The sequence below is a fragment of the Schistosoma mansoni genome, chromosome 7 (genome assembly GCF_000237925.1).
Source record: "Schistosoma mansoni strain Puerto Rico chromosome 7, complete genome".
In the NCBI taxonomy this organism is placed as follows: Eukaryota; Metazoa; Platyhelminthes; class Trematoda; order Strigeidida; family Schistosomatidae; genus Schistosoma; species Schistosoma mansoni.
The window spans coordinates 4,939,103-4,966,344 of NC_031501.1; the positions used below are offsets into that span (position 1 = coordinate 4,939,103).

A 27,242-nucleotide genomic window follows, 5' to 3' on the forward strand; every position below is an offset into this window, starting at 1 on the left:
TACGTCAGTCATCTTATGCCATGCTTCCTGTATCCACAAGTTTGAAGAATAGTTGTGTGTTTCGATATTCATTGAAACTGATGCCCGATAGTGTCTCCAGTCAATCAACTCGTCCTAATATTTGGGACCTGACGAAATCCCAAACCTCCTTTTTAAGAAGTGTGCTGACACTCTGTGCCATCCATTCACGGGCATCTTTAACAAATTCTTCTCAGCTAATTTCATGGCAACTCGAACTGATGTACGTACGTACTAAGTTCTACGTTGTGACTGACTGACAAATAATTTCATACTGAAAAAGTGCAAAAAAGTATATCATTATAAGAATGTGAAAGTTACACCCATAGCGATAACTTCCCCTTTTCTCAAAACAATCGGAAAACTATTACTACTTCCACTTCAACCTGCATTAAAGGAGCATATTGATCCATATCAGCTTGCTTACAAATACAGAAGTATCTTAGATGCTTCTATTATTCTACATCATAACACAGTGTTCATCTTGGAAAAGAAAAGGAAGTATGTTCGATGCTCATTTGTAGATTATACTTCCGCCTTTGACTTTATTCCAAGACCACTACTACAAAACAAGTTTGCTGTCATTAAAACCTGCAACCGGATAACCATCTGGATGGTTCTTACCTCAAGAAGAGAACAGCACACTGTCCTTGGAAGGAAGTGTTCTACGTCTCTGCTTACTCATGAAGGTATGTCACAATGAGCTGTTCTGTCTCTTCCTCCTTTTTTTCTAAATGATCTGTCATCTTTCACAGAAAATACTTTTGTTCAGTATGCGGACGATCTCATTACATGTACACCGATATCTACCTGTTTATGTCCATTTAAAATGAATGAGTTTTCGTCTCATTAAACTATCGTTGGTTGTTAATAGTTTCACACGTAATCTTTCTGAGTCGCAAACTTCCCTGAATTCCCTGGTACGGCTGAAAGTGCGGAGGGCCCGCCCCCTCTCGAAATGCCCTCACATAACAGAGTGTATACAGCCTCTGCCAAGGAAGTCCTACTCACTGCCTTCTCATGGTGGAGGTGTTATGTACGAAATCAAGAGGACGAAAAGCGAATGTCCGGCGCTTTCATCGGGCCGGTGGACACGGTGAGTTCACCTAGGGGAGTTGGAAAATCCTGATTCCAATCCAATGGTGTACATGGGCTCCAGTACCCTGAGGGAACAAATGGAGTATGAACTTATTGTTGGTCACCGGCTACCATGGGACTGCATCTCCTCACGATGCTGCACTACCTTGTGGGTCAGAATTTTTAGGTCAAAGGCTCGGGGTGTGGCCCCCTCAGAAAACCACCTGCTTCTGATTAGGCGTCCGGCAGTATTTCAGCCCTCGCACATCGAAGGATTTATGTGGCGCATCTATTTGGTGCCTTCTTGTACCAATGTTTGTGTTTAAATAAATAAATAAAATGGCAAACTCTTAATTTTAGTCTGAGACATGAACAGGACTTAAACACCTTGTTGGATTCCCATAAAGTTTATACTGTTGTAGATTCTGAAATAAATAGTGTCAAAAGTTATTTGTTTTTGTGAAGGTTTTCCCTTCAATCTCTCTCGGTCTTATCATGTTTTAGTGATATTGAAGAGTTTTCCGCTTAACTTATTATATAAAGAGGCTACATACTTTCTTCATTACTTTTACGATTTGTAAATTATTGCATATTAACTGTCATTCTTTCCCGGGCTTTTCAAAAAATATTTTGCTGTGTTGCAGAATGATGAACGCAGTTAGCAGGTTGTGTGATGAATCTTTTGAGGTCATTAATAATATGGTTGTGGATAGATTTCTAAAATCTTGCAAACTTCTGGAAGGTATTATCTTATCAGATACTAACTATCCACTTCATTTCTATCTTCTCGTAGAACGAGGCTCCGACATTAAATTCCATGCACATAAGTAAAGGTATAAAAGCTTTTTAGTACCTTATCTAACAAATATATTTTGACTAGCAGGTTGTTAGAGCTGACCAAGTCAATAACTTGTATTCTTAAATGTTTTTAATTAAAAGCTCTACAGATTCTTATTGTATTCAAAACATTTCATTTAATTCCAGGTAGTTTACTAACTTAGTGTATAAGCAAAGATGGATAGTGGCTAGCAGTGGAATCCAGGACGCGCGTTTCGTCCTATTTGGGACTTGTCAGCTGAATTTACCTGCATCTCAGAGTTGATGTTCACTCTGGGATTCGAACCCAGTACCTTTCGCTTCAAACGCCATCGCGTTATCCACTCGGCGAAACGCGCGTCTTGGATTCCACTGCTAGCCACTATCCATCTCTGCTTACCATGCTTGTGAATTAAGGCTATATTGAGGCAATACGCACGGTATGCACATATGTCAATTAGAGACTGACCAGTTGCAGTCCTAACACATCGATGGGAAGATTCAAACAAACAATGCTAAATAAATTTAACTTAGTGTGTGCTTATATGTATCCAGTTATCGTTTTTTTTTTGCTTTTTGAAAGAAACTCGTTAAAATACTGTGTGCTAAGAATTCCATATCGTACTAAACATATAATATTGAATAAACCCAGTAATAATAATAGCAACAATAATAATAATGATAACAACAATTCCATAATCTTGTTTTCTTATTATCTCTATACATCTTAACCGACAGTGGTTTGCGACAGTTTTGATTTTCGTCTTTTCTTTAAATCCATCGCATTTGACTCACTGTCTCATTACCATAATATTTAGGCTTTTTATAAAACAACGCGCTGAAATGAATATAAATGAAGGGATTCTTTTTCAATACATTGTCCAAGTGTGTGTTGGCATGCCACTGAAAATTTATGGTATACGTTCCAATGTAAAACTGAGTAATTCTGAAGTTGGTGTCATAGTAATTGTTTTACGAAGTCATATTATTTAGATGGTAACGGGTGCCACATGGTCTAAACAAAAAAACATAATTTCATGGAAAGATATTCCTAATTGCCATCTTAAGCTCAAACTGTATGAGGGGACTGGTTTCCCATGCAAGCATTGATATAAAACACAGATGTAGTTTTTATCGTTTATTTGCAAGGTAATATTACTTTAAGCCAAACACAAGTTCTCATATTTCGTGTTATTTTCGTAGATTTGTCTGTGTACTAAAATATTGATTAGATTTTTCTCCAGTATGTTTGTCACACTAAATTATGTATTCACATTTTAGATAGGCGGACATGAATTAAATTTAGCAAGTGGTCCACTAATTCAGACTGCAAGTCTCACTGTGAGCGTGTCAGTACATAAGTTAATCGATCGATTTTTCAACTCCCATCGTGATTGGTCGCCTCTGTAGGTCACTTGTGATCGAAACTAGACAGGTTGGCCCAAGGACAGCCTGTCTAAATTAATCCTTTTTCAGACAGAGGTTTTCATTTAGGGCAGTTCTGGAGGGGCTAGATCTTGACATCTTCATCGGTTTCCTATTCAGCTATAAGTTTCATTAAGTTGTGAACTTTCATCATCGTTCGACGTTTGAACATTTTAGTTTCAATATTTTCTTTTATTAACTCTCCAGGCAAGCGGTATTTTAATTAAAGTTCTGTATTAGTTGGTCTTTCTGAGGCTAGATATGCCCATTATATAAATGTAAAAGTAATTTCTGTTGAGTATTCTGCAAATTTCCCTCCTCAATGCTTCCATAGTTTTTCTACGTGTTGTTTCATTAACTCGGATGATATCTATAGGTGACTTTCTCTTTCACTGATACATTGTTTATGCTTTCTTTAGTGTTAAGTGATTTTTGGAGGAGGTATCTGGTGTTTTCGCCTTTCAGATGAATATTTTTACTGATCGATATATCATGTACGTCACTTGTTTTTGTTCTCGTCAAATCCCATGCGTCGTCTATTTACTTTTGTATTCTGTTTTCAACTACTTATAAGTAACTCGTGTGACAATCAACATATTTTTTTGGTCGGATGAGATTTTTTGATATTCGAATGCATGGTATTTTCGGACTCCACCGAGATATTATTACTTTTAATCATTCGTATACTATGATAACTCTCGAATACTGGGAACTTAAGCTCATGTCTTTATCCTTTTTCTCTTTCCAAATTTATTTCACTAGATTATGCTCCTTGAATAACATCTTCAAACCCTAATCTTTCACATAATGCTTATACTCTTACTACTTCTACCACTATGGGATTTGAATCGACAACTTCATCTCTGTGCTAATGTGGTATGGCAACTTGAACTGATGTACGTACGTAAGAAGTTCTACGTTGTGACTGACTGACTGACAGAAACAGGTTGCCTTGCTGACTTTGACCACCGGAAAGTAACCAATGACGGGTTAGTCCTTAGGACTACTACTCAGTCACTAACCATTGTACATATTTCATTCTTACAGGAGCTCAGTTGCAGCTTGAACAGGTCTTTCGCATATTCTCAGGCTATGAAATCGGGTGAACTTGGTCCGAATTCCACTTGGAGTACTGGATCCTCTCTGATACCAGATCCGAATTACGGACGATTCCCAACTGGTAGGAAACCTAGGTCCAGGTTTTTCCAACTGTCTCTAACTACCTTATTCAGCTACCGTCTTATTTTTCAAAGCGGGAAACCACTCCTTCCGTTATTTTGTATTTATAGAAGCTCAGTCAGTCATATACAAATTAGGCCCTGGCACATGTCCGTTGGCTCACATTATCACACAATATCATCACGGTATGATGAAAGTATCAAAACAAATTCTCGAGTGTTAGTAGAATAATATTAGTAGTAGTATCAGTGGTAGTACGACAGATTATGTATATAGACAATGACATTCGAGAAGAAAGAATGAATTCAAGGGATAGAGTGATTATGGGATAATAATGATGGCGTTGCTGACATCAACATATCTCAACAAGTAACCTGCGCGTTCAGGAAAAGTTTACGATACTTCGTCCTACAATATACAAAAACGTACATTCAGTGACATTGCGGAGGATGTCAATATGCGTTGCAAAGAATGATCATTGTTCAGATGTCGATTCCTGAACTGTTAACATCTAACTGGTGATCACTCAATATTTATCGTCAGGATAGATGAAGAGATAAGAAAAGTAAACTCAGTGAAATAGCTTGTGCTGAGAATTCTATATTGTACCAAAAATATAATATTGAATAAAGCCATTAATAATAATAAAACTGGAGATCTAAGGAAAAATGCTGAATGGGTGCATCTGCACCAATGAGAAATATCCTAAACCACGTCACTAAATGTTTCTAGCTATTGGTTACGATAGTTGTGACACCAATCAGGTGACCTGCATCTGACAACATGGTTCAGTCTAACAGTCAATGGACTTTACGGATTGATGTCACAGCTTGATTTGGTTGAGTTCATGGATTTCTTACACCGTGCGTCAAGCTTCGGTGAATAGGCATGCGTAATACATGCCAAGATCTGAATGTTATTGATTTCGGCCTTATTCGTTAGGGTTTTCTCATTTCTACCTCAGTGTTCACTCTCAGACTTTTGGTGGAATTTCTTGATTTTTCTCTGAATAAATGTTACATTTCACATAAATTTCTCCAAAATTGCTTTCTAGTCGAGTTGTTCGTTCAGTCGAGAAATTAATTATTCGATTTGTTGTTTCACATCTCTGTACTAATTAAAGCTTTAAACTTCTTATAGTCTTTGGAGGATCATAATTACAATTTCCCGTCATATTTTTTTTTTAAAGGACTGGTGACCATTCAGAATGGAGAGTAGTTTTAAGGCTTGGTTGGGCTACGACGGATTTCTATGTTCCAAGCAATGTATCCTCGAATGCTTCATCTCGGCGAGCCCTTGTCTTAGAGGCATTACCTCGTTGTCTTTCTATTCGTGTCTCCGGTCGACCCGTACCCCTACCTGACCCCATTTTTCATGGTGGTCAGGCCCAACGTCTTGGAAAGCGCCTACGTTTATCAATTGATATAACAGACAAAGTATGTGCCTCGTTTTAATCTAGTTATGTTTTTTAACTCCATTTATTTTGGCAAAGCATTTACTCAATACATTATAACTGGTGAACTCTTTTTTTCTATATACATCGTGATTTAAAAACTGGGAGTTATAAACATAACATAACCGGAAGACAAATGTTATAATAGTGATCTAATACAATCCACCGGATCGCCTAATTAAGTTCATTCTAAGCTTATAGAAAAATCTCAGTAGTTCTCTTTATATTCTTAGGTATACCGTGGAATCTATTTACCTTTTTTATCATCTTTTAAACTATCTCAAGACTTGACTAAAAATAGGAAATATTTCAGGAAATGTGAAAGAATGATATGGTAGTAATCAGTTTAATGTTTGATTTCTTGCGCTACTGGACCCCAGTTTTAGCCTCCTTAGACCTAGAGGTTTTTTTGTGTAAGATAAGGATGTAATCTGATCACACAATCCTATATAGATGAAATGTATTTAAGCCAGTGTTTGGAAATCAAGTTTTTCAATGATTGATTCGTATCTCCACATATAAACTAGGTTTTCGATAGGTTGAAAGTTACGTGTTCTCTATTCACTCAGTGCAAAGTTAATAAAAAATTTAGTTACCGCATAACAGAACATAAATCGTTCTTAACTTGGTCATAGTGGTACGGTTTAATTATGCTTTAACCTCAGTTGCAGGTCTGAACCCCGCCACACCTAATTCTGTTTAAGCAACTGGATAGTATCATTAGCCCTCACACTTACAGTGTTGCTCATACTCAAACACCTGGTAAACAAGTTAATCTAGTCAACCTCAGCACATCTCTTGTTTTGACAGTTTATTCATATGAAATAAAACCTGTCAACGTTTTTGTTTCATATATGCAACAATGCTTGATGAAATAAATTAAGAAATATCCACTAACCGTCTAAGTAAACTATGATGTGTTCAATATTGACTAACTTCATGACGAATTCTCGAAGTTCAAATAATAAATCGTTACAACCGGGGTTAAAATACCTCTCTAGTTAGATAGATATCACCAGCGGAATTAACTAATGCTTGTACTGTATCATTGATTAATAGAAGCTATAAATATAAACCCGTGTATTTCTAATTGAGTGTTTTCAAGATAACGCACTCGCTTTGAGGTTACAAAGTCGTACATTCAATCTCTGTTAGAAATACAAAGGAACGCTGCTAGGGAGCAGAAATCGAAGATGAAAAATCCTTCCAGTATATCCCGGTTTTGAACGTCCCTTCAATTCAAGCTAATAATCTTAAGCAATGTAGATTACGATACATATATGCATTGGTCAATTCCGGAATCTGTAGCCAATGTAATCACTTCAAACAAATCAATAATTTTGGAAATAATATACATGAATAGAGAATAATAGGAGAAGCGTTACACATATAGAGAAACAAATAAATGCCATCACATGGATTTTATGTATGAAGGGATGCATACAAGAAAAATCTTACAACTGTGCGTCAAGGTACGGGCCCATGTAATACATATCCGAAACACCTCAGACGATGAAAATTCACTACCTCATCAACCGATTTTCAACCTTTATCTGGTGCTTTGTTTTGATTTTTCAATTGATTTTATTTGATTGGTGACGAAAATGATCTCCAGACTGAATTATTCTCCATAAACTACCGATGTAAGAGTTACACGATGAAAACATTGTAGAAATGAGGTGTCAGTCAGTCAGCTACAACGTAGGACCAGGCACATATATGCATCGGTCCAAGTTGCCATACCTCGTTAGCACAACAAGATGAACACCGGATCCCTAGAAGTAGTTAATTTAGTGGTGGTAGTAGTATATAAATTATAGGTTGTATATAAGGATATAGTATAGGAAGGGAGATATGAAGCAATTTTAGTCTCAAGGTTTAAGGCAAGATAAAGAGTGTATACACCTACGCCATTGTGATCGATTCTGAGCCATGTCACACAGAGTCTCCAACCATTGGTTACGATAGTCACGCGGACCCCAACCAGGTAGTCTGCATCTGCCAACATGGCTCAGGCTAGAAGTTAGTGACTTCAAACACTGATGCCATGTTTTGGTTTGGCCGCCCCTAACTTTCTCCCAACCATCGTCAATACTAGTCAGCATAGCGCGTCGTGGTAATCGGTGTTCAGGCATACGTAACACATGGCCCAACCATCTCAGTCGATGAAGATTCATCACCTCATCAACTGATTTACCATCGTGTCTTCCATAATGGTTTCCAACTTGATGTATGCAATTTTCAACAGGTTTGGTAAACATATTCACCAAATTCCTGTTCTTAACTTGGTTTCACTGAAGCCTTGTTCATTTCATTAAATTTAGTTAATTTCTAGACAAGTTGAAGTAAACATCCCAATTAATCTATTGTAGATATCCAACTGTGTATTGTTGTATTATTTATCTTACAAACATTTTAGTGATTAGTGACTTTTTACTGTTTACTTATCACAATAAATTTCCCGATAGAGAATGAATGAACCAAGTATATTTACGTATTAATGTTGCTTGTTCCACATAGATTTCAAGAATTATTACTTAAACAATAATTTTTTTAATCAGGTACTCTTGAAGTGTGGTTCTGCAGTTAGAAACAGAGTCGTCGATATTGAATTGACCTGGTTGCATGCACCATTGGAAGATCAGTCTGTTGGACTTTTAAACTTGGTTGCTGATGGACTGGTTTCTCCATTGTTATGTCATCTAATTGGGTTGCCTCTAGTTCAAGTTACACTTGATCGGGCTTATTCAGTTTCAGATCTTCGAAATACTTTTAATTTAGACAATCCAGAAGCCCACAAAAATTTCATTAATGGACCTTTCTTAGATCCTATCGAATTTCCATCATTAACAGTAAATGCAGATGGTTCAGGAACTTTAAAAGATCATGGGGTTTTCGGAGCTTATGACAATTGTTTGCCACCGACATTCTCACTTCCTGCTGATGATACAAAAGTAATGATTTTTGTCCCAACTAGTTTGCTAGTTGTCAGCCTTTTTAAAGTTCCTATGCATAATGTTATGACAACGATCTTGACATTTTATTTATCTTAATGTCCAGATGTATTTTGATGCTTTTGAAGTGATGAAAGCAACAACAGACAACAAAAAATATAGGTTAATATAGTCAGATAACTGTTATATATATTAGTAATTAGTAACTAGTAAGTTTCTAATTAACCAACAAAAAATGAATAGAGAAGTTATTCATCAGAAGCGATAGTTTTCAACCTTAAATTGTTCAAAACAAAGCCTATTATGATTTCTAGTATTCAGTGTGATGTAAAATTTATTGGTGAAAATAGGTAATCTGCCGACTTAATAACATCAGGGATGATTCAAATAACTACCATTCTACGAAGTAAACCCTAGTCTATCAAAGTTTCAAAATCAAATCCCACTAATTCTAGCCTAAAAGACTGGTTCTTTATACTGCCAAAACTATAATTCCGAAGACTAATTCTATGTTTTAATTTAGGTTTTCCACGTTTTATTTTAAAAACTATATTAACCAACACTGAACATCAAACAAGTGGTGACTTGATATATATTATCTAAAAATGAGTTCGTTTGATAGTCTCATCATATTCCTTTTTTAAACGTTGTACCTAACCTTTATCATAATTTGTAGTTGTACTCCATCTGAGCAACGTGTCAAAGACACAGGTAATCGAGTACTATCGACGTCTATATATTGTTTAACATCATCGTTTACCTCTAACAAATAAATGGTAGAAAAGTCTAATTGTTATAATTGTTTTGCTAATAAACGGTCCAGCTACTCCTATTGCTTAGTATTCTTATACAATGACACTCGATAAGACCCCAAAAATCGGAACACGTTGAACAGGAATGAAATTGTATTCAAAATAACAAGGGTAGGTGAACAGCAATCAATCGTTAGAAAAACGTTCATATATTTATAGTATATGCATAAGAAGCTTCTAGATGCTTCTCCAATAATCTGCTGGAGCTGATTGGTTTATAATTAGCCAATCAGCATGCGCTGTCACGATAATGCACATAACGTGCCTTAATCCTGTTTATTTCCCGCCAACACTAATATTAATCAATCTTATTATGTAAGCGAGTGTTTTTGTACCACACTTAAGTGAGCAATTATTACACAAGTTTATGTTATCTAAGTTCGGTTTCTATGAGTGGAATAACTTGTCAGAAAAAGTAGTCATTCACTTGAATGAAATAGCTAGGTTAATTTCGTAATCTTGAATTATTATTTTCAAACTAGATGTTCAAGTACAGAATGATTAATTTTTAGCACTTCTAACATTTAATAGTAATCTGTGGTTTGCGAAAGATATCTGTTAATGTTATATATTCCCGCAACTCAGATTAAAACTAATCATTAATAAACAATTTATTTCTTATTATACCGTTATTTTTGCACTCTAGCATGAACTGAAATCTCGGCTTCAAAAATCGTCTAACGATAGTGATTTATGTATTGAAGATGGTGACGTTGAACTTGCAGACTACATCCCTGTGTGCTTATTGTGTCCACTAACTCGAACAAGAATCGATGTAAGTTTCTCCCCCTTTATACCAACATTGTTATTACTTTCCTGTGATTAGTTTGCTTTTCTAAATTTGTTATTTAAGACTTTATTTTCACTATTTCTGTGGTGTAATAATTGTCTACTACTGAATTCTGCCCGTAGTTTTTACACAAATGTCGGATTGTACCTAGATTTGATTTTGCTCCAGTGTCATTCGGTTATACATACTATAAGCCCTCTCCTTTAACGTACTAATACAAAAAGGCACTGTTCCATTTTTTAAAATGGAAAACGTGAGTCAATTGTAGGTATTCTAGCGGCATTGTTATTACCCGCATCTAAGAGTGTTGTTAAGTAAAATTTTATGCATGGTTTGCTGTGTATACTACAATTGTAATGTAATTCATCTGAGCCAAACATTTCATGTGATTCTTTGGAGTTGCCCGAATTGAAAACCAATTGTTTTAACAACTAAGTTATCACTCCCGATAGTTTGATTATACATTTCGAATAACTTTTCATCAAGGTGTTTTAATAAAACAGTATTCGAAACTAAAAATTTTTGTATGCCGACATAAAAAGCGTATTCCATACAACCGTTAATTGTCTAATATAATAATCATATCAACTATCACTTCAAATTATTTAAACATATATAAAGGAATGTTATTTGTTGAAATTATTTAATCTTCTCATATTTTTATTCTAGCTTCCTGTACGATCGTTCAATTGTTCACATCTTCAATGTTTTGATTTACACTCGTATTTAACAATCAATATGCGAAGACCTCGTTGGTCTTGCCCTATTTGTAGTATCTCTGCACCATTTCGTGACTTGAGAGTAGATGAGTAAGTGGAATTTTTTAGTGCTTTTATGTCTATCGTTTGATAGGTGTAAGTGTAGATTGGAAGAAATCTATAAGCTTAAACAAACTAAGTTGTGGCATCAATCCGTAAAATCCGCTGACTGTTGAACTGCCCCGTGTTGTCAGATGCAACTCACCTGATTGGTGTCACGACTATCGTAACCAATAGCTGGAAACGTTGAGTGACGTGGCTGAGGATCGTTCTCTTTGGTTTTCACTTTTAAATTATCCTACAATTATTTTATCCCTTGAAATCATTCTCGAATGTACGTAATCTGTTCTACTACCGCTCGAGAATTTACTTTTATAATTTCATCATACTGTGCTGATATGGTGTGACAACTTGATCTAATGGATATATATGGCAGGTTCTACGTTGCTTACGACTAACTAATTGATGGAATTTAATAACATCATCACTTTTCACTATTCATATATCATTAAATTTATATGCCTTGAAGCACTAATAACCTAATATTTATTCTTATAAAGAGTAAATTGGAGTGTACATATTGTTAATTAAAAAAAAATATTTTTCTTTGTAATTTCGTTTTCCTTTCCATACCAGATTTTTTATGAGTATTTTGAAGAATCCCCGTAGTGTTGATGTTGAATTTGTTCAGTTGGATGGAAATGGTGATTGGCATTTAAATAATCCTAATGACGTTAGTCCAAATAGTTCATTCATCACGGAATCTAATCAAGCAAAAAGTGAACAGAGAAATGTTGAAGAGGTAAAGGCTTCTATTACATTGGAAAAACATGATGCACCTAATGAAAAATCCAAATTGACTACTGATAAGTCAAATGAATCCGAAACAAACACTGTGGATGTAAACAATACACATATGGACACAACAGAACAAGTAACTAACGATAATCAAAATAATACTATTAGTAATAATAACCATTATCAGCTAGAACCTGAGGTAATTATCTTAAGTGATGATGATGATGATGATAATGATAATAATACAAAGGAGGCGGAGACAAATGTCCAAAATGACAGTAATGATAAAAGTGTCAATCAGTGTCCACAAAATGTTGACAAGCTTAAAACCACTTGTAATAACAGTCAAAAAAATGATGTAAATAATGGCTTTCCATGTTTAAAAGAAAAAAGTACTATGTAAGTCAACACTTTTCTATGTTCCACTAGTGTTTACATGTATTCAGTCGTTTCTCTTGTATTATGTAATGTGTACTTATCTGTAAACAGTTGAATAAGTTGTGCAATAGATTTAATACTGTTGTGTTTGCATCTGATAATACTAGAGCAACAGACATTTAAAAAACAGGAAACGATAAAATTTCGGGAAACAAGCCCACGTCATATGAGCATACATTTTCGAGGGTTGGAAGGTCATATCTTATGTATTATTATTAAAGAAGGGTACATTGGGCTGATGAGTCCCAGGCGGGACGAAACACTAATCCTTGATGCTACTACTAGCCCCAATCCATCTGTTTTTATATCTTCTGTCTATAAAAATATCACCACTATGATAACCTCTTGTCGGAATTACCAGTGTTTATATTATATTTGATAACTTCAAATGTAACTAGCTACGTTTGAACCAGTTTTTACGTATATCTAAATCACTTCTATTTTCGATTCTCCATAGCTCAAGTAATACGCAGTCTACACGAACTTTTACGCTCGAAATTGATCTGACAAATGACGATTCAGATTCTTCATCACTTTGTGAACCAAATAACAGAATATTGGAGGCCCCTTTTACTACTGATCATATTGTTCCGACAAATGATATTCAACAGTCGGATCTTTCATCTGACTTTATTCGTACAAGAGATGAAATTCGATTTGGTAATAAAGGTCCGTTAATAGTGATTAGCCCGTTACCGTCTATAAGTATTCCCAATTCTTTGTCTGGCTCAACTGAAGAAAATGATTTAAATTCACATTTAGATGAATTTACCACTATACGTAATGAATTGACTGTGGATCCTAAACAGATTTCACGTGCAGACAGTAATTGGCCTCCAGGACTTGTACAAACTATGCTGAGAACCTCTAATAGTTCCTTTAACAATATAAATCAGTTTGATATCAATGATTCTAAATCTGCTTTCTATCAACGACTATTGGAAGTTACTGCTCATAGAGTGAATCAAACAATGCTTAAAAGAAATTCGCATATTTCCTTAAAAGATAATGAAAAATTGTTATATAACAAGGCATTATCTCTTGCTTTTGATGGTGGCGGGTCTAAGAGGAAAGGAACTTCAACTAGACCTAATAATAACAAGGTTAATAGTAGACCAAAAACATCTAAGAAGGTATTAACATCTGATTCTGAAGGTGAGTTTTCATGTTATAATAAGTTGTTAACCCGTGTTTTTATTAATGTAAGGTGTTGTACTGGCAACATCGATCAAATTGCCCTACCCTCCATGACCTGTGACGACTGATCCACCTAACGGCGTGGAAGTCCGCAAGGAAACCCAAATCTTGGAGCCCTACATATCACCAGACCCAGTTGACTTACCTCCAGTCCTTTCTGAAGATGGTAATGACTTTCTGGTTAAAGAACTGACTGAGTTGTTTACAAATGTCTGGCAGTTGGAGAGTATTCCAACATCACGGAATGAGTCGACATTTGTCCCTATCTTTAGAAATTGTCCACATCGTTTCTGCAACAACTATCGGGTGATAAGTCTACTTCCTATTGCGTCCAAACCATTGGCTTCCGTGATACTTAGTATATTGTTCAAAAACCCGAGAAAGATTGACTCGCTGGCTTTGATTCTAGTCGAGGATGTGTTGATCATATCCTTACCCTCCAGCAAATGTTAGAACACTGTCATATTTATCACAGGGTTTCTCAGGCTCACCATTTATCTTCAACTTTGCTATCGATGATGTTCTTGAAACAGCTCGGATGGATGAAGGTAATGGTGATGTGAGTACGTTGCCTGGAGAGAGACTTCTCGACCCAGAGTATGCGGATAATATTGTCTTATTGTGCGAAGATACCCAAGCCATGTAATTCACACTTAATCAGTTGGTAGTCAGTGTCTGTAAGTATGACATGTGCTTTGCACCTTCAAACTGCAAAGTACTTTTACAAGAGTGACTGGACCGTGATCCTGCACTCACTCTCGGTAGTGAGCAGATAGTAGTAGTCGAGAAGTTCGTGCATCTTGGTAGCTGCGTAATTGCTGCTGATGGCGTGAGTGATGAGATCAGTTCATGTATAGTGAAAGCTAGAGTGGTTTATAATAATAATGTATTCTGGAAAGAATGTTTACAAAATTCACACCAGTTTACAGGCATGATCAGATTGATATAAAAAGCAACATTTAATGTAGAGAACAAACATGAAATATAAGAAAGTTTTATGTTTGCTTGTTTACTAATTGATAAGTAGTTTATATATGGCATATATCACGGCAAGCCAATGCAACACCAGGAAACTTGTCATTTTTTCTTAAGTGGATAGCCTGTAAGGTTATTTCCAGTGCCAGAGCGAGTTATTGATAATCATCTACAACTAGAGAAAGTAAGATAAAAGCAAAGAGCACGGAACAACAAAACAATGATAGCAAGTAAGAGGTTAAACATTCAAAGTTCCGATAATCTCACTTGTGGAGTAAAATGCACTTGCAGTCGCTAGAGCATTTAATGCGTTTTCAGAGGAGCAATAGGCATTAATTGAGCGAACAAACAATGGGAGAGAGTTTAACGTACTGATAGTTTGAGGTAGATTATTCCAGAGCCTAGAAAACTTACAGGTAAAGTAATTCATATAGAGAGAAGATCTGGAATATGTTTGTTTCGCTAAAGACAAGAAGTTACGAATGTCGTAATGTGAAGCTTTAGCATATTGAATCGCCTGGCTGGATGTGAAGGAGAGTTTGTCAAGTATTTTGAAAAAGAAGATAAGGTTAAGTTTGAGTCTCCTCTTCCGTAAAGGGTCAAGCCCTAGTTTACTACACCTAGAATTATATATCAAGACACTATCAGTTCCAAGAGTACGAAGTGTAAATTGTCTCTGTACTGATTCCAGTCTTAATTTATCCTTTATGCGCGTGCTACTAAGGAGAAACGCGCAGTATTCGAGGAGTGGTCGAACACAGACTTTGTACATTAGAATACGAGATTCGCTGTTATGAAGGTTTCGAGTTATGTAACCTATAAGGCGTTGAGACTTGGACGTTTGTTTCATTATCTGTTCAGTAAACGACAAGTCGTCGGAGTACCTAAGTCCTAGATCTACTACTGTGTGTAACCTAGATAACACTTCACCATTTATGGTAAGATCGAGGTTGAGTGATGTATCACCGAAGCATAACCAACCACATTTAGCTGTATTAAGCTCCAGTTGCCATTTCGAGCACCACTGTGCTACATTGTTAAGCTCCGTGCTGATACAATTTTGAATATTGCTCAGCTCATGTGGAGAAAATGAGTACACCACCTTAAGATCGTCTGCATACAAAAGGGACTTACCCTCACTAAAACACTCACAAATATCATTAATGAAAACTAAAAAGAGCAAAGGACCTAAGACACTACCTTGAATTACCCCACTTCTAACAGGGACGGCATTCGACAATGAAGAGTTGATTTTAACTATTTGATGTCGATTGCTGAGGAAGGAATCAAACCAGGCTAGTAATGGGTTTTGGACCCCATAAGATGCGAGTTTACCTATGAGAAGTTGGTGGTTGACCATGTCGAAGACCTTAGAAATGTTCAGGTATAGCACTAATACTAGATATCCTTGGCTACGAAGAGAATAGACTAAATTAAAGAAGTCAAAATGACATGTCATACAAGATCGATTTTTAAGAAATCCATGTTGCGAATCATCAATAAATTGTTCAGTCAATAAATAGTTGGATAGTTCGTCACTAATAATTTTTTCCATAATCCTAGAGATAACTGGAGTAATATTTATTGGCCGATAGTTGTTCATGTCAGTCTTATCTCCGGATTTGTAACGTGGTATAATGTACGCGGTTTTCCAACGGTCAGAATAAGAGCCTGATTCTATAGAGAGAGTAAACAGCTTAAGGAGAAGAAGTGGAATATCTGGACCACCATATTTGTAGAGAAATGATGAAATCGCGTCTGCTCCGTGACCTTTCGAAACCTTGAGCTTATTTATAACCTTACTAATTTTCAGACATGTGAAGGAGATAGATTTAATTGAGTTACCATTCATGCATATAACTCTAGAAACAGAGCCATTTATGGATTCTTTACCAATTGCAAAATTACCACTGAAAAGGTCTGCTATAGTTTTTGGGTCATATATAAAACTATTATTATGCAGGATGCATGGTATATCAACCTTTTGAGTTGATTTAGCACGTTTATTGTAAAGGTGGATTAGGTTTTGCACTTTTGAGCTAGTACGTAGTGCTAATAGCTCTTCATTGATGGCTTTTAACCTATGTTTCTCTTTAATTTGGTTAAAAATTATTGTTATTTGTGTGACTGCCTTGAAGTCGTTAGATTTAAAATAACGTTTCTTTAGGCGTCTTAGTTTATTACGATATTTAGCTGGTGTATATAATTCGTAATGTTTACTAATCCTGTAAGTCTTAATTGGTGCACAGGAGTCTAGACAAGAGTTAACAATCAAATAGAATATGTTGATGGCATCTGTCAGACTATTACATGAGAAGAATCCATCCCAGTCTAAGAGTTTGATCAGTGAGCGCAAGAGGTCCCAGTCTGCATGCTTATAGTCTCTATAATTGCAGGTTCTTTGAATTGGTCGGCTGTAGGAGGGATAGATGGGGAGAGCACAAGCTACTATCTTATGATCACGGCTTTCAAACTCGTTGTATACTTGTACAGATAGGGGAATGATATCTCTACTAAATATTAGATCAAGTGTATTATCACCCCTTGTTGGGGTACGAACCCACTGTGACCAGCAGTACAGATTAAGGATTGATAAAAATTCATCATTGCTTGGCTGACAACTACCGGTACTCCAGTTAATCCCAGGATAATTAAAATCGCCAGTGATAATCTTAGCACTGAAGTTTAGAGTAGATGCGTGTATAAATGCATTGATAATAAGATCATTCAAATTATCAGTACTATCAGGAGCTCTATATATACAACCTAGGAGTAGACTATGATTTAGGGTATTGATTGATATCCAGATCGATTCTGGTAAACTATTCAAGATACTATCTTCAACTTAGTTAGTTGTTAAGGTATCCAAAGCAAATATAAGACAACCGCCTCCTCGCTTAGTTTCTCTGTCGCAGCGATAGAGTCGATAGTTTTGGATATTTAATTCGGAATCGGCCACTGCTGGATTACACCACGTTTCAGTGATAAGTATAAAAGAAGGCATGGCTAGAAAGGCTAAGGTTCTCAAGGCTGAAATTTTGCTCAGAAGTGAACGTGCGTTAATAAGTAATAAGTTTAAAAAAGGGAGTGTGTAGTGTAAAAAAAAACCGAGAGCATCCTTATCGATGGTATGAGTTCTAGCTATGCCTGGACTATGGTTTAATGTGTTTGCCGGATCGCATGGGCTATAGCATGAGCGAATTGTAGTGCTAGTGGAACAAGGGATCTCTGGAGGCCGAAAAAAATCCTTATTTTGGTAAGGTTGAATAATTTGTTGTACTTGTTTTGGTGGACAATTAAGACAGGTGCCTGCATGCTGGGGTTGCGTTGATGGTGCATAACCTAGTATACCATCTTCCCCATTGCGAGAGTGATGATAAGAGTTACATCTTGCAGGTATATTATTTATAACATTTGGGGGAAACCATGGGGCATGTTGGTTCATTGCCGTCTGTCTAATGGTAGGCCTGCTTACATGATGGTTGTAGTGGCCGTTTCGTGTGACGTTTGAACGAAATGTGTCCTTGTAACCTCCCTTACGATGAGTAGGGTTAAGCATGGTTTCAGAAATTATACTTTTGTTTGGTGAGGCCGTTGAAATATTTTTGGTATTCGGTCTAGAACCAGAAGGTTTTTTTTTTTACTTCTTAATTGGTATATTCTTTTTAGGTTTAGCAGAGTTTTTATGAGCCTTCACAATAGAACCAGGTGTTTGGTTGTGGGCTTCCGATATTACACTGGAAAGAATGACATTAGTGTCTCCATCAGATATGTCCTGGTTATCTAGGGCCACTAGGGGTGTGAGAGGCAAATTAGCACACTGCATTGGTATATCAGTACACTGACTAACATGAGGTAGATTAGCTGCACCAGTGGGTTCAGCTGCTGGCGCGATCACATTTGTTGTGACCTCAATAACGTCATCTTCGTTCAAGGTACGCTTTCGCGTTAGTCTTTGGTTGGTGGTTTTGTCTGAGACTATACGAGCGTTTTTAAACTTCGTATGCGCACAGACTAGCTGTTCAGATTCTTTCAACTGTTCCGCTAATAAATGGGAATCGAATCTAAACAGGCTAGAGCACGAGTATTTTTGATGCTTTTTGTTATGTCGGATACATTGGCATGGACTGTCCTGGAGATTAACTGCCTTTAGTATCGAGTTTCTTACAGTTTTAATGGCAACTTTGTCCGGTATATTATATATAATCACATTATTTCGAGAGATTATTCGCTTGGTGACTTCACTAGCTATCAAGTCAATAACGGATTCTACTTTGATCCTGTCTTCGAGTTCAGAAGTAACTATATCCTTTGACAACAGCAGTCGAAGGGGTGACAGTGTCTTTAGTTCTAGTTTAAGATCATCATGCTTTAATAAAGAGCCCGCAAGTGACTCCACTTTAGAACGCATATCACTTAATTGCTTATAGACAGCGGCTAATTCGCTCTTAATAAGATAGATACCATATGTTCGTGAGTTAGAACTCATTATTAAGTTAGACATAGAGTCATCCAGCAACATGTGTGGAATACGTTTACTCCCACTATTATCTGGTGCAACAGGAGTTGCAGAGCACGGAGTATAGATAAGACAAGAGTTGTTAGAATCTGAAGAAATAGGACTTTTTCGAGCTCGTTTTTGTGTCAGTCGGACCATTTTTCTTCAAGGGTTAATTAAATGTTATTATTGATTTATAAACTAGGGTTTAACGATATATAGGCACTTTATAATAAATACCGTGTAAGCGTAACGCAAACTTCAAACGTACCGCAAATGTATTCAGTCAATGCCAATTTGGACCATTTTTGGGTCCTTCGTGATGTTAGTCTGGGAGCAAAAGTTTGGACCTATAACACGTCGGTAAGAGCATTTTCGCTGTATGTTTGTGAAACCTGGTTTCTCTGCGTTTGATCATCGTTGTCTCCGAAAGATTGCAAACATCCAGTGACAACACCATGTTAGTAATTCAGAGATTCGGCATCATGTGTTCGGGCACAGCGACAACAATCCAATTATTGTCACTATCTTGAAACACCGACTTCGGTGGCTTAGACATGACTTACGAATGTATTCCCAGAGGGTTCCACGTCGTTCATTGTTTGCCGACGCTGGCACTGGTTGGGAAAAGTAGAGATGTAGTCATTGTATGACATGGTGTCGTGGTATGAAAGAAATTTGTACAGGAATGGCGTCTGTTGATCCCTCATGACTCCTTGGTTGGAGTCCTAGAGATGGTGTGACTCAGTGGCTAGGGACGTTATCAGACATGGCTCAGAATAGAAGCTAATGGCGATTCTGCTGTAACCTTATTTTACTTCATAAAAGTAAATGTGACTTCAACTGAAGGAATTCTTTCTGGTTGTATCCTCGCTAACCGAACTGTTTCCCCCATTATTATTATTATTATTATTATTATTATTATCACTATTATTATTATACACACTTTACATTCTCTATCTCTTCACATCCTCATTGTCATTTTGTGGCGCATGTGTATTTAGTGCCCCTTTGTTTCAATGTTTATGTGTTCAAATAAATAAATAAATAAAGGGGGTTTATAAAAATTTTATGGTGTTAGTCACAGACTGGCCTCAAACCATTAAAAATAAGGATGCACTAGACAGTTGTTTCGTCAAGGTATGAAACTCCCTGGTGGAACTGTAAGTCTACGGCCTCGCCAGCAAGGATGTATGTCTATGTAATGGTCTAAAGCTTAAGCGCTTTCTAAAAAAACCCAGCTACGATCTCTGACATCATTGTGAACGAGTGCTCCCACTGGTGGGTCCCATAATGGTGTGAGATGGCTGTCCAGTCCTTGCTGTTTCACAGTGGTTGCTTAACTTCAGTCAATTTATGTTGTCATTCATTAAACCAGTTTTGCCCATTATTCTATTTTTTCTTAATTTCTTGAAAGCTTTTGATTCAAATAAATCCATGATCTCATCTTAATGTTTTAATGCTTCATTTTGCGTTTCTTTTGCTTTTCTAATCACCGGTTTTAGTAACTGAAACTTCAACTTTGTTTTCCCAGGCTAACTGTTCTTACAGTCAGTTGGGTTAATTTACACACTGCTCATAACTTTTAATATTTTTTCTAGATAGTCAAACTTATTTTCATATATATATATATATATACTTTTGGTAAACAAATTATGATTGTTTATTTAGTGAGTTCTCCTACTCTTTATAGACATAGTATTTGCTTGTTTACAATCTGATCGCTTTATTATTTTAATTGGATTTATATTATTTCATCTTAAACAGCTGAAAATGAATGAAAGATTTTATTTGTTTTCAAATATTTTATTCATTAATCTTCAGTCTACTTTGTATTTCTGTCTTTGTTGTTTTATAGATGAATTCCCAGATAAACCTTGTTCAATAGCAAGTTCTTCTACAAGTACTGGTCGTCGCAATGCTCATATAATTAAACAACAACAAGCTGCTGCATTAGCACGCCTAATACAAGAACGATCTACTCGTATCAGAAGTACATCTGAAGCATCCAATGAACAAAATCAAAAAGGAATTGAAAATCTCCCTTCAACAAGCAGTACTAGTAAAAAAGTTAAATCTAAGAAAAATTCTGTCATTGCTCAATCCAATAAAAAGCGTCCTATTCGTAAGCGACCTCGTCGACGCCGACCTTCAAATATATCCGATGATAGTGACTCTTCTAGTCAATCTTTATATACTTCGGAAATGTCTTGCGTTTCCACTTCAGAACCATCAAACGATTCATCTTTTGTTAGTTCATCACAATGTACTGATGAAGATGATGACTTGTCAATCGACTCATTCTCATCAGATGATCGTTGGTCTCCTTCTCAAGTTAGCCTCAACAGGAAGCAAAAAACTAAACGCAAACCTAAAGTACGTCGGTGAAATTTTCGTCTCTTATTCAAATCTCTCTCGACATTTTTTCCTTATGAAGATTGTAAACCAGTTTTCTTATCAGCATTTTTATTTGTTCTATCGAATTTGTACAGTATAATTGGTTTTCTTTTTCACACACATACACACACTTTATCTACCTTCATATACATGTATATTGACTCAAGATCACTTTCAAATACAATCCGAGTTTTTGTGAATTCCCTTTCATCTCGAGATACTGTTATATTTTTCTTCAAGTGTAATAAATGTAAAAAAAGTCTTTTTACAGCTTTGAAAACTAGTCAATTCATCATCAATCTTGAAAAAAGTCATTATGACTAACTGTCTGTAGGCCCGTCAGTCCATTAAAGCAACACAATACCTCGTACCAATATTCATGAGCTGAGGTAGCTACACTACATCAACAGAAAGATAAAAAGTTGAAAAGTTCCTTACCGAAAAAGTCATAGTAATGATAGTGTCTATTATTGTGACTTACGATACTTTATTGAGCTTACAGTAGATTTATTGCTTTGCTACCAAATGGACTTTGTTGACAATCACGAACTACTTTAACATAGAATTTAAACTGTTTTGTTCCCTCAAGTGTTTATTAGCTTAAGTTTCGATTGGTCCCTGATATTACAGCATCAGATCAGTAAGGAATCGATAATATTTGTTTATACTAGTTATTTACAAAGATTACTATATGTAAGTTCACGATGTTGATTTCCTCAGAAAATAGTAAGCGTGATTGTTCCTATTTTTTAAGGTGAACCTTTCCTTTATATAACTTCTAGTCGTAAACTATATGTATTCTCCCAAGGATATGTCAAACGCTATTCTACTTGTTCAAATTATGTACATACATTCGAAACATTTCTTGTATATTTTGGAATCACCTCAGAAGCAATACTGAAGTTAGCTTCAGTGTAAGGGATCAGTGTGGCGAATTGGCTGATACAATAGTGGATTCTCATCTACTGGAGAGCTTTGTACATGTATTACACATAAATATTGGTTCAAAGGGGCACCGGATACTTATGCGCCACACAAGTCACTTGATTTGTGTGTGGGATATGATACTGCCCGGGCGCTCAAACAGAGGCAAGTCGTTTTCTTAGGGGCCAACTCCCCGAGCCCTTGACCTACATGGCTAATCCACAAAGCAGAGGAGCAGCGTTAGATGTAGTCCCATGGTAGCCGGTGACCGATAGTAGGTTCATATGCCATTTGTTTCCTTGGGGTACTGGAGCCCATGTAAACCATTGGTTTGGAATCAGGGTTACCCAACTCCCCTAGTTGAACTCACCGTGTTCAGCAGCCTGGTCAAAGCGCCGGACATTCGTTTTTCGTCCTCTTAATTTTGTAAACAACACCCGTGGTTCCAGAAGGCAGTGAGTAGGACTTCCTTGGCAGAGGCTATATACGCGTGACTGTGTGAGAGCATTTCCAGGCGGGCCCTCCTCACTCTCGACCTCATCAGGTCATGTGGGGATGGACATGAACTACATCCCTCCCAAAGCCTCACATTTTGACACGCGGTATTCGTTAGTTTGGTAGGCCGAAAGAAACCCATGGGCTCTACCAAATCAAGCTGTGACATCAATCCGTAAAGTCCATTGACTGTTAGACTGAACCATGTTGTCAGATGCAGGTCACCTGATTGGTGTCACTTCTATCGTAACCAATAGCTGGAAACGTTGAGTGACATGGTTTAGGATATTTCTCATTGGTGCAGATGCACCCATTCAGCATTTTCCCTTAGATCTCCAGTTTGAAATTATCCCATAATTTTTTTTTATCCCTATATACATAATCTGTTGTACTACCACTGATGCTATTACTAATATTATTCTACTACCACTCGAGAATTTGTTTTGATACTTACATCATACTGTGTTGTGGTGTGACAACTTCTGCCAACGAACACCTACGTTGGGTACGATCTAGCCAACTGACTGGTCCTTTATTAATTTATTGTGATTTGCAATAATATTGCTATGGCTATTTGTTACATCCTTCTGGACAGATCGCTATTTGCCACTTCATAACTGTACAAATACTAGTATTTCTCGGCCTAATGTATTATACATAACTGCGTTTGAGCATTCCTTAATACTACAAAATAGATCCACAACAAATACAACCATTGATTTAAAGCCATTTCAAAATAACGCTAAATTATGTTTGGTTTTCTAATCTGGTCAATGAAAATATTAAATGTTGAAGATGTACGATCCTCAAATATAATTTATGGCAAAAGAAATCATTATTGATTTTGGTAATTTTCTGTTACATCCAATTATTCAATGTGAACTCCGTTGATTGATCCTCAATGCATTTTTTACTATGGGTTTTGTTCAGTTGCATATACTCAAATCATAGATTTTAATTGAAATAAAATTAATTTAAATATATTTTCAATTGTACTGTGTATGTTAAATACAAAGCACCCATCGCTAAAATGGTTGTTTTACTCTAGTTATTCGAGTAGAGAAGAAAAGGATGAAAATGGTGTCATTCACTGTACTGAAGTCGGAGTTGTTGAATATTAGTATTATGCACAAACGTATCTCTAAAATGCACGATATTTCATATAAGTTGGTCAACGACTACATGCATCCATACGACATAGCAAGTTAACTACATTAACTTACAGTAAAATAAATTATTGAGTTGAGTATTTGGTTCTTCCTGGCAAAGCTAATTTCCGTATTAAGTATCTTAAATGTCGGACCGATATGTCACCATATTTTAGTTAACAAGTTTTCTGGAAGTTGATTTCCAAGAATCACTTTGACCTTGGTGATTCCTAATATGACTCACCTGTTTTCCGAATTGTGTCCCTTTTAGGTTTAGTTTCAAGTTAGTTGTAGTTTATTTATCGAGTGTGCTATTCATTCATTCTTTTCATCTTTGAAAGGTGGTAATACTACTCGGCTGTCCGAAATAAAGTTGACGGGGTTCGAGTCCGCAACTCGGTGGTTACGAGTCAAGTTATTTACCTATTTAGTAACCTTTCCACAGTTTTAGAAAACAGCACTTGAATATACACCATGTTTTTTGTGATTTTCAAAGGTATTACCGTAGAGATAGCGTGATACTACGCTCTTTAAAACCTGACCAATAATACCGTACCGTATAGGTTTACTCTCATCTGAAAATGGATATTAAGTCATTGCATTAAGCTCTACTTACACTTACTAATCGAGCTATACTGGCTGAAACATCCGTTCCTCAAGGTCCTACCATGCCAGACAGGTCGGTTGAAGAGCGGTAAGACTGAAAACAGCAAACCCAAGGTCCTAAGGCGAAGTCGTACTGCCGACTGTACAAAGGTGTGACAGCAGTAAGGTGTTTCCTTCAGACAACCAGCATAACAGCGGTGCTGCCTTCCCACAAGGAGGGATGGGGTTAGAAAAGGTCGACCCTAAAAGTGCACACCTCGCCTTATCCCACGGATATCCGTCTCCGGCGATAAGGTCCCAACAAGTACGGAGCTAACACAGAAATCACCCACAAAAAAATCGTTTGTGATCGACCTCAAGCAGTTGTCTCTTGGGCACAGTGGTCACGCTCTCAGGTCATTAAGACCTCTTTTAATCCAATTTTCTTTTCATTTACCTCTAGAAGAACCCTTCCACGGTGTGGACAACCGGGAAGTGACAACTGCCCTCATACCTATAACAGCACTCAAGATCACTGTATTCATAATCAATCTCCTTTTTCAATTCCTATTATTCCTCACACCTTTACTTTCAACACTAAACTTCCTCTTTCGGCTTCCTCCCCACGTGTCACCATAGCCAACGATTCTAGTGCGCGAAACACTGTCCCAGGTCTACTAAAACCTCGCTCCAAACTACACATTGGGGCCTTCAACGCACGCACCCTGTGTTAAATCGGCCAACAGGCCTCCTTGGCTAAAACCCTAGAATCTTGTATTATTGATGTATGCTGTGTCTCCGAAACACGCATACAGGATCCTAGTGTGGTCATTCACTTGACTTCGCCTCGCCAAAATGGACAGTTGACGAAATACACCTTCCATGTATCTGGCGATCTCATGACTAGTTCTCGTGGACTTGCAGGTGTAGGCATAGCATTTAGTACAAGAGCAGAACAAGCACTCTTAGAATGGATCCGCGTTAACAGTCGCCTATGTACTTTCGGGCTCTGTAAGAACTCAGAAGGATAGGGACACTCGTCGCTGCCTTTTCGTCGTCTCTGCCTACACTCCCACTGACTGCAGCTCGGATGAAGCGAAAGATGACTTTTACAGAAAGCTCTCTGAACTTTTTCAAAAAGCTAAGCGCTCAGACATAGTACTTGTAGCGGGTGACTTCAATGCCCAATTGGGCAGCTTAAACGAAACGGAAAGACATTTAGGTGGGTACTTCGGTATTCCGGCTCAACGGACCGATAATGGTGATCGTCTGTTGCAACTATGCTCAGACAATTGTTTATTTTTAGCAAGCACTGATTATAAGCATAAGGAGAGACATCGTCTAACATGGTGACCACCTGCATCAAACCAACGATGGACTCAAATAGACCATGTTACCATCAGTCATCGTTGGAGAGGCTCGATAGAAGATTGTCGCTCGTATTGAAATACTTGTTTATACTCTGATCACGCTTTAATACGAGCGTGCATTTGTCTGCGCCTCAATGGACGCAGGAAAAGTACACTAAGAAGACCCATTAGGATTGAAATGGAGGACGAGAAAGCCAAATGCGAATTCCAGGAACAACTGAGTTCACATCTAGGCAGTTCTGTAAACGAGACTGACCCAAATGCTGCTTGGAAAGACATACGAACAGCTGTGGAAACAGCAGTAACATCTATTAGTAATTTCAACCAAAGGGTTACAAAAGAACAATGGATTTCTTCTTAGTCTATTACACTGATGGATTCTTGTAAACTCATCCCATCAGGCTCTGAACACGACAAAGAGCGAAAAGAAATCAGATCTAGGTTAACCAAAAGCTTATGGAACGATCATGAGCAGTGGTGGGCAACGAAAGAGATGGAAAAGGCAGCGGCTGTAGACAACTCTTCAGACTAATAAAAGAACTTGGAATTAAGAAGTCAAGTGTAAGCGAAAGAATCTCGGAGAAAGGCGAAACCCTTATCTGTTCTCAGCCCAGACGTTTAGAACGATGGGTGGAACAGTTAAGCTGGTCTTCAGCTACTCTACAGATACCCACCACTCCCAAACAGTCTGAATGGAACATTGAAGAAGGTCTCCCGAGTCTAGCTGAAGTTCAAAAGGCTATAGCTAATCTGGAACGAGGAAGAGCAGCTGATCCAGATGGATTGGCTCAAGAGGTCTTTAAATATAGTGGTCCAGTCTTAGTAAGTAGGTTGACTAGTATTTTAGCTAAAATTTGGGAGTTGGACGTAATCACATCTGACTGGTCACAATCACTGATTGTCCCAATATATAAGAAGGGGTCCAAATCATCCTGTGATAACCATAGAGGGATTAGTTTCGCTAATATAGCATCTAAAATACTAACCTCAATATTTATCGAGCGCCTAACGAAGACTCGTGAACTGCAAACACGAGGAAATCAGGCTGGTTTCAGGCCTGGTTGTGACTGTATCGACCACATATTCTCTATTCGTCAGGTTTTAGAGCACAGACATGTTTATCAGCGTCCGACAA

At 37.1% G+C, this 27,242-nt stretch overlaps 1 protein-coding gene across 1 annotated transcript in view; it reads left to right on the forward strand.

Annotated features, from left to right (window-relative positions):
* The window catches only part of Smp_153010 (putative sumo ligase), a gene marked incomplete at both ends in the record, with an annotated part of 32,779 nt that extends 11,203 nt beyond the window's left edge, over positions 1 to 21,576 (forward strand). The window contains 8 exons of the mRNA XM_018798671.1: positions 5,705 to 5,951; positions 8,530 to 8,922; positions 10,381 to 10,509; positions 11,194 to 11,333; positions 11,919 to 12,279; positions 12,331 to 12,479; positions 12,976 to 13,673; positions 21,047 to 21,576. Of these exons, the coding sequence (XP_018653590.1) occupies positions 5,705 to 5,951; positions 8,530 to 8,922; positions 10,381 to 10,509; positions 11,194 to 11,333; positions 11,919 to 12,279; positions 12,331 to 12,479; positions 12,976 to 13,673; positions 21,047 to 21,576 (2,647 nt within the window). The remainder of the gene's footprint in view (positions 1 to 5,704; positions 5,952 to 8,529; positions 8,923 to 10,380; positions 10,510 to 11,193; positions 11,334 to 11,918; positions 12,280 to 12,330; positions 12,480 to 12,975; positions 13,674 to 21,046) is intronic.
* Positions 21,577 to 27,242: the final 5,666 nt, after the last annotated feature.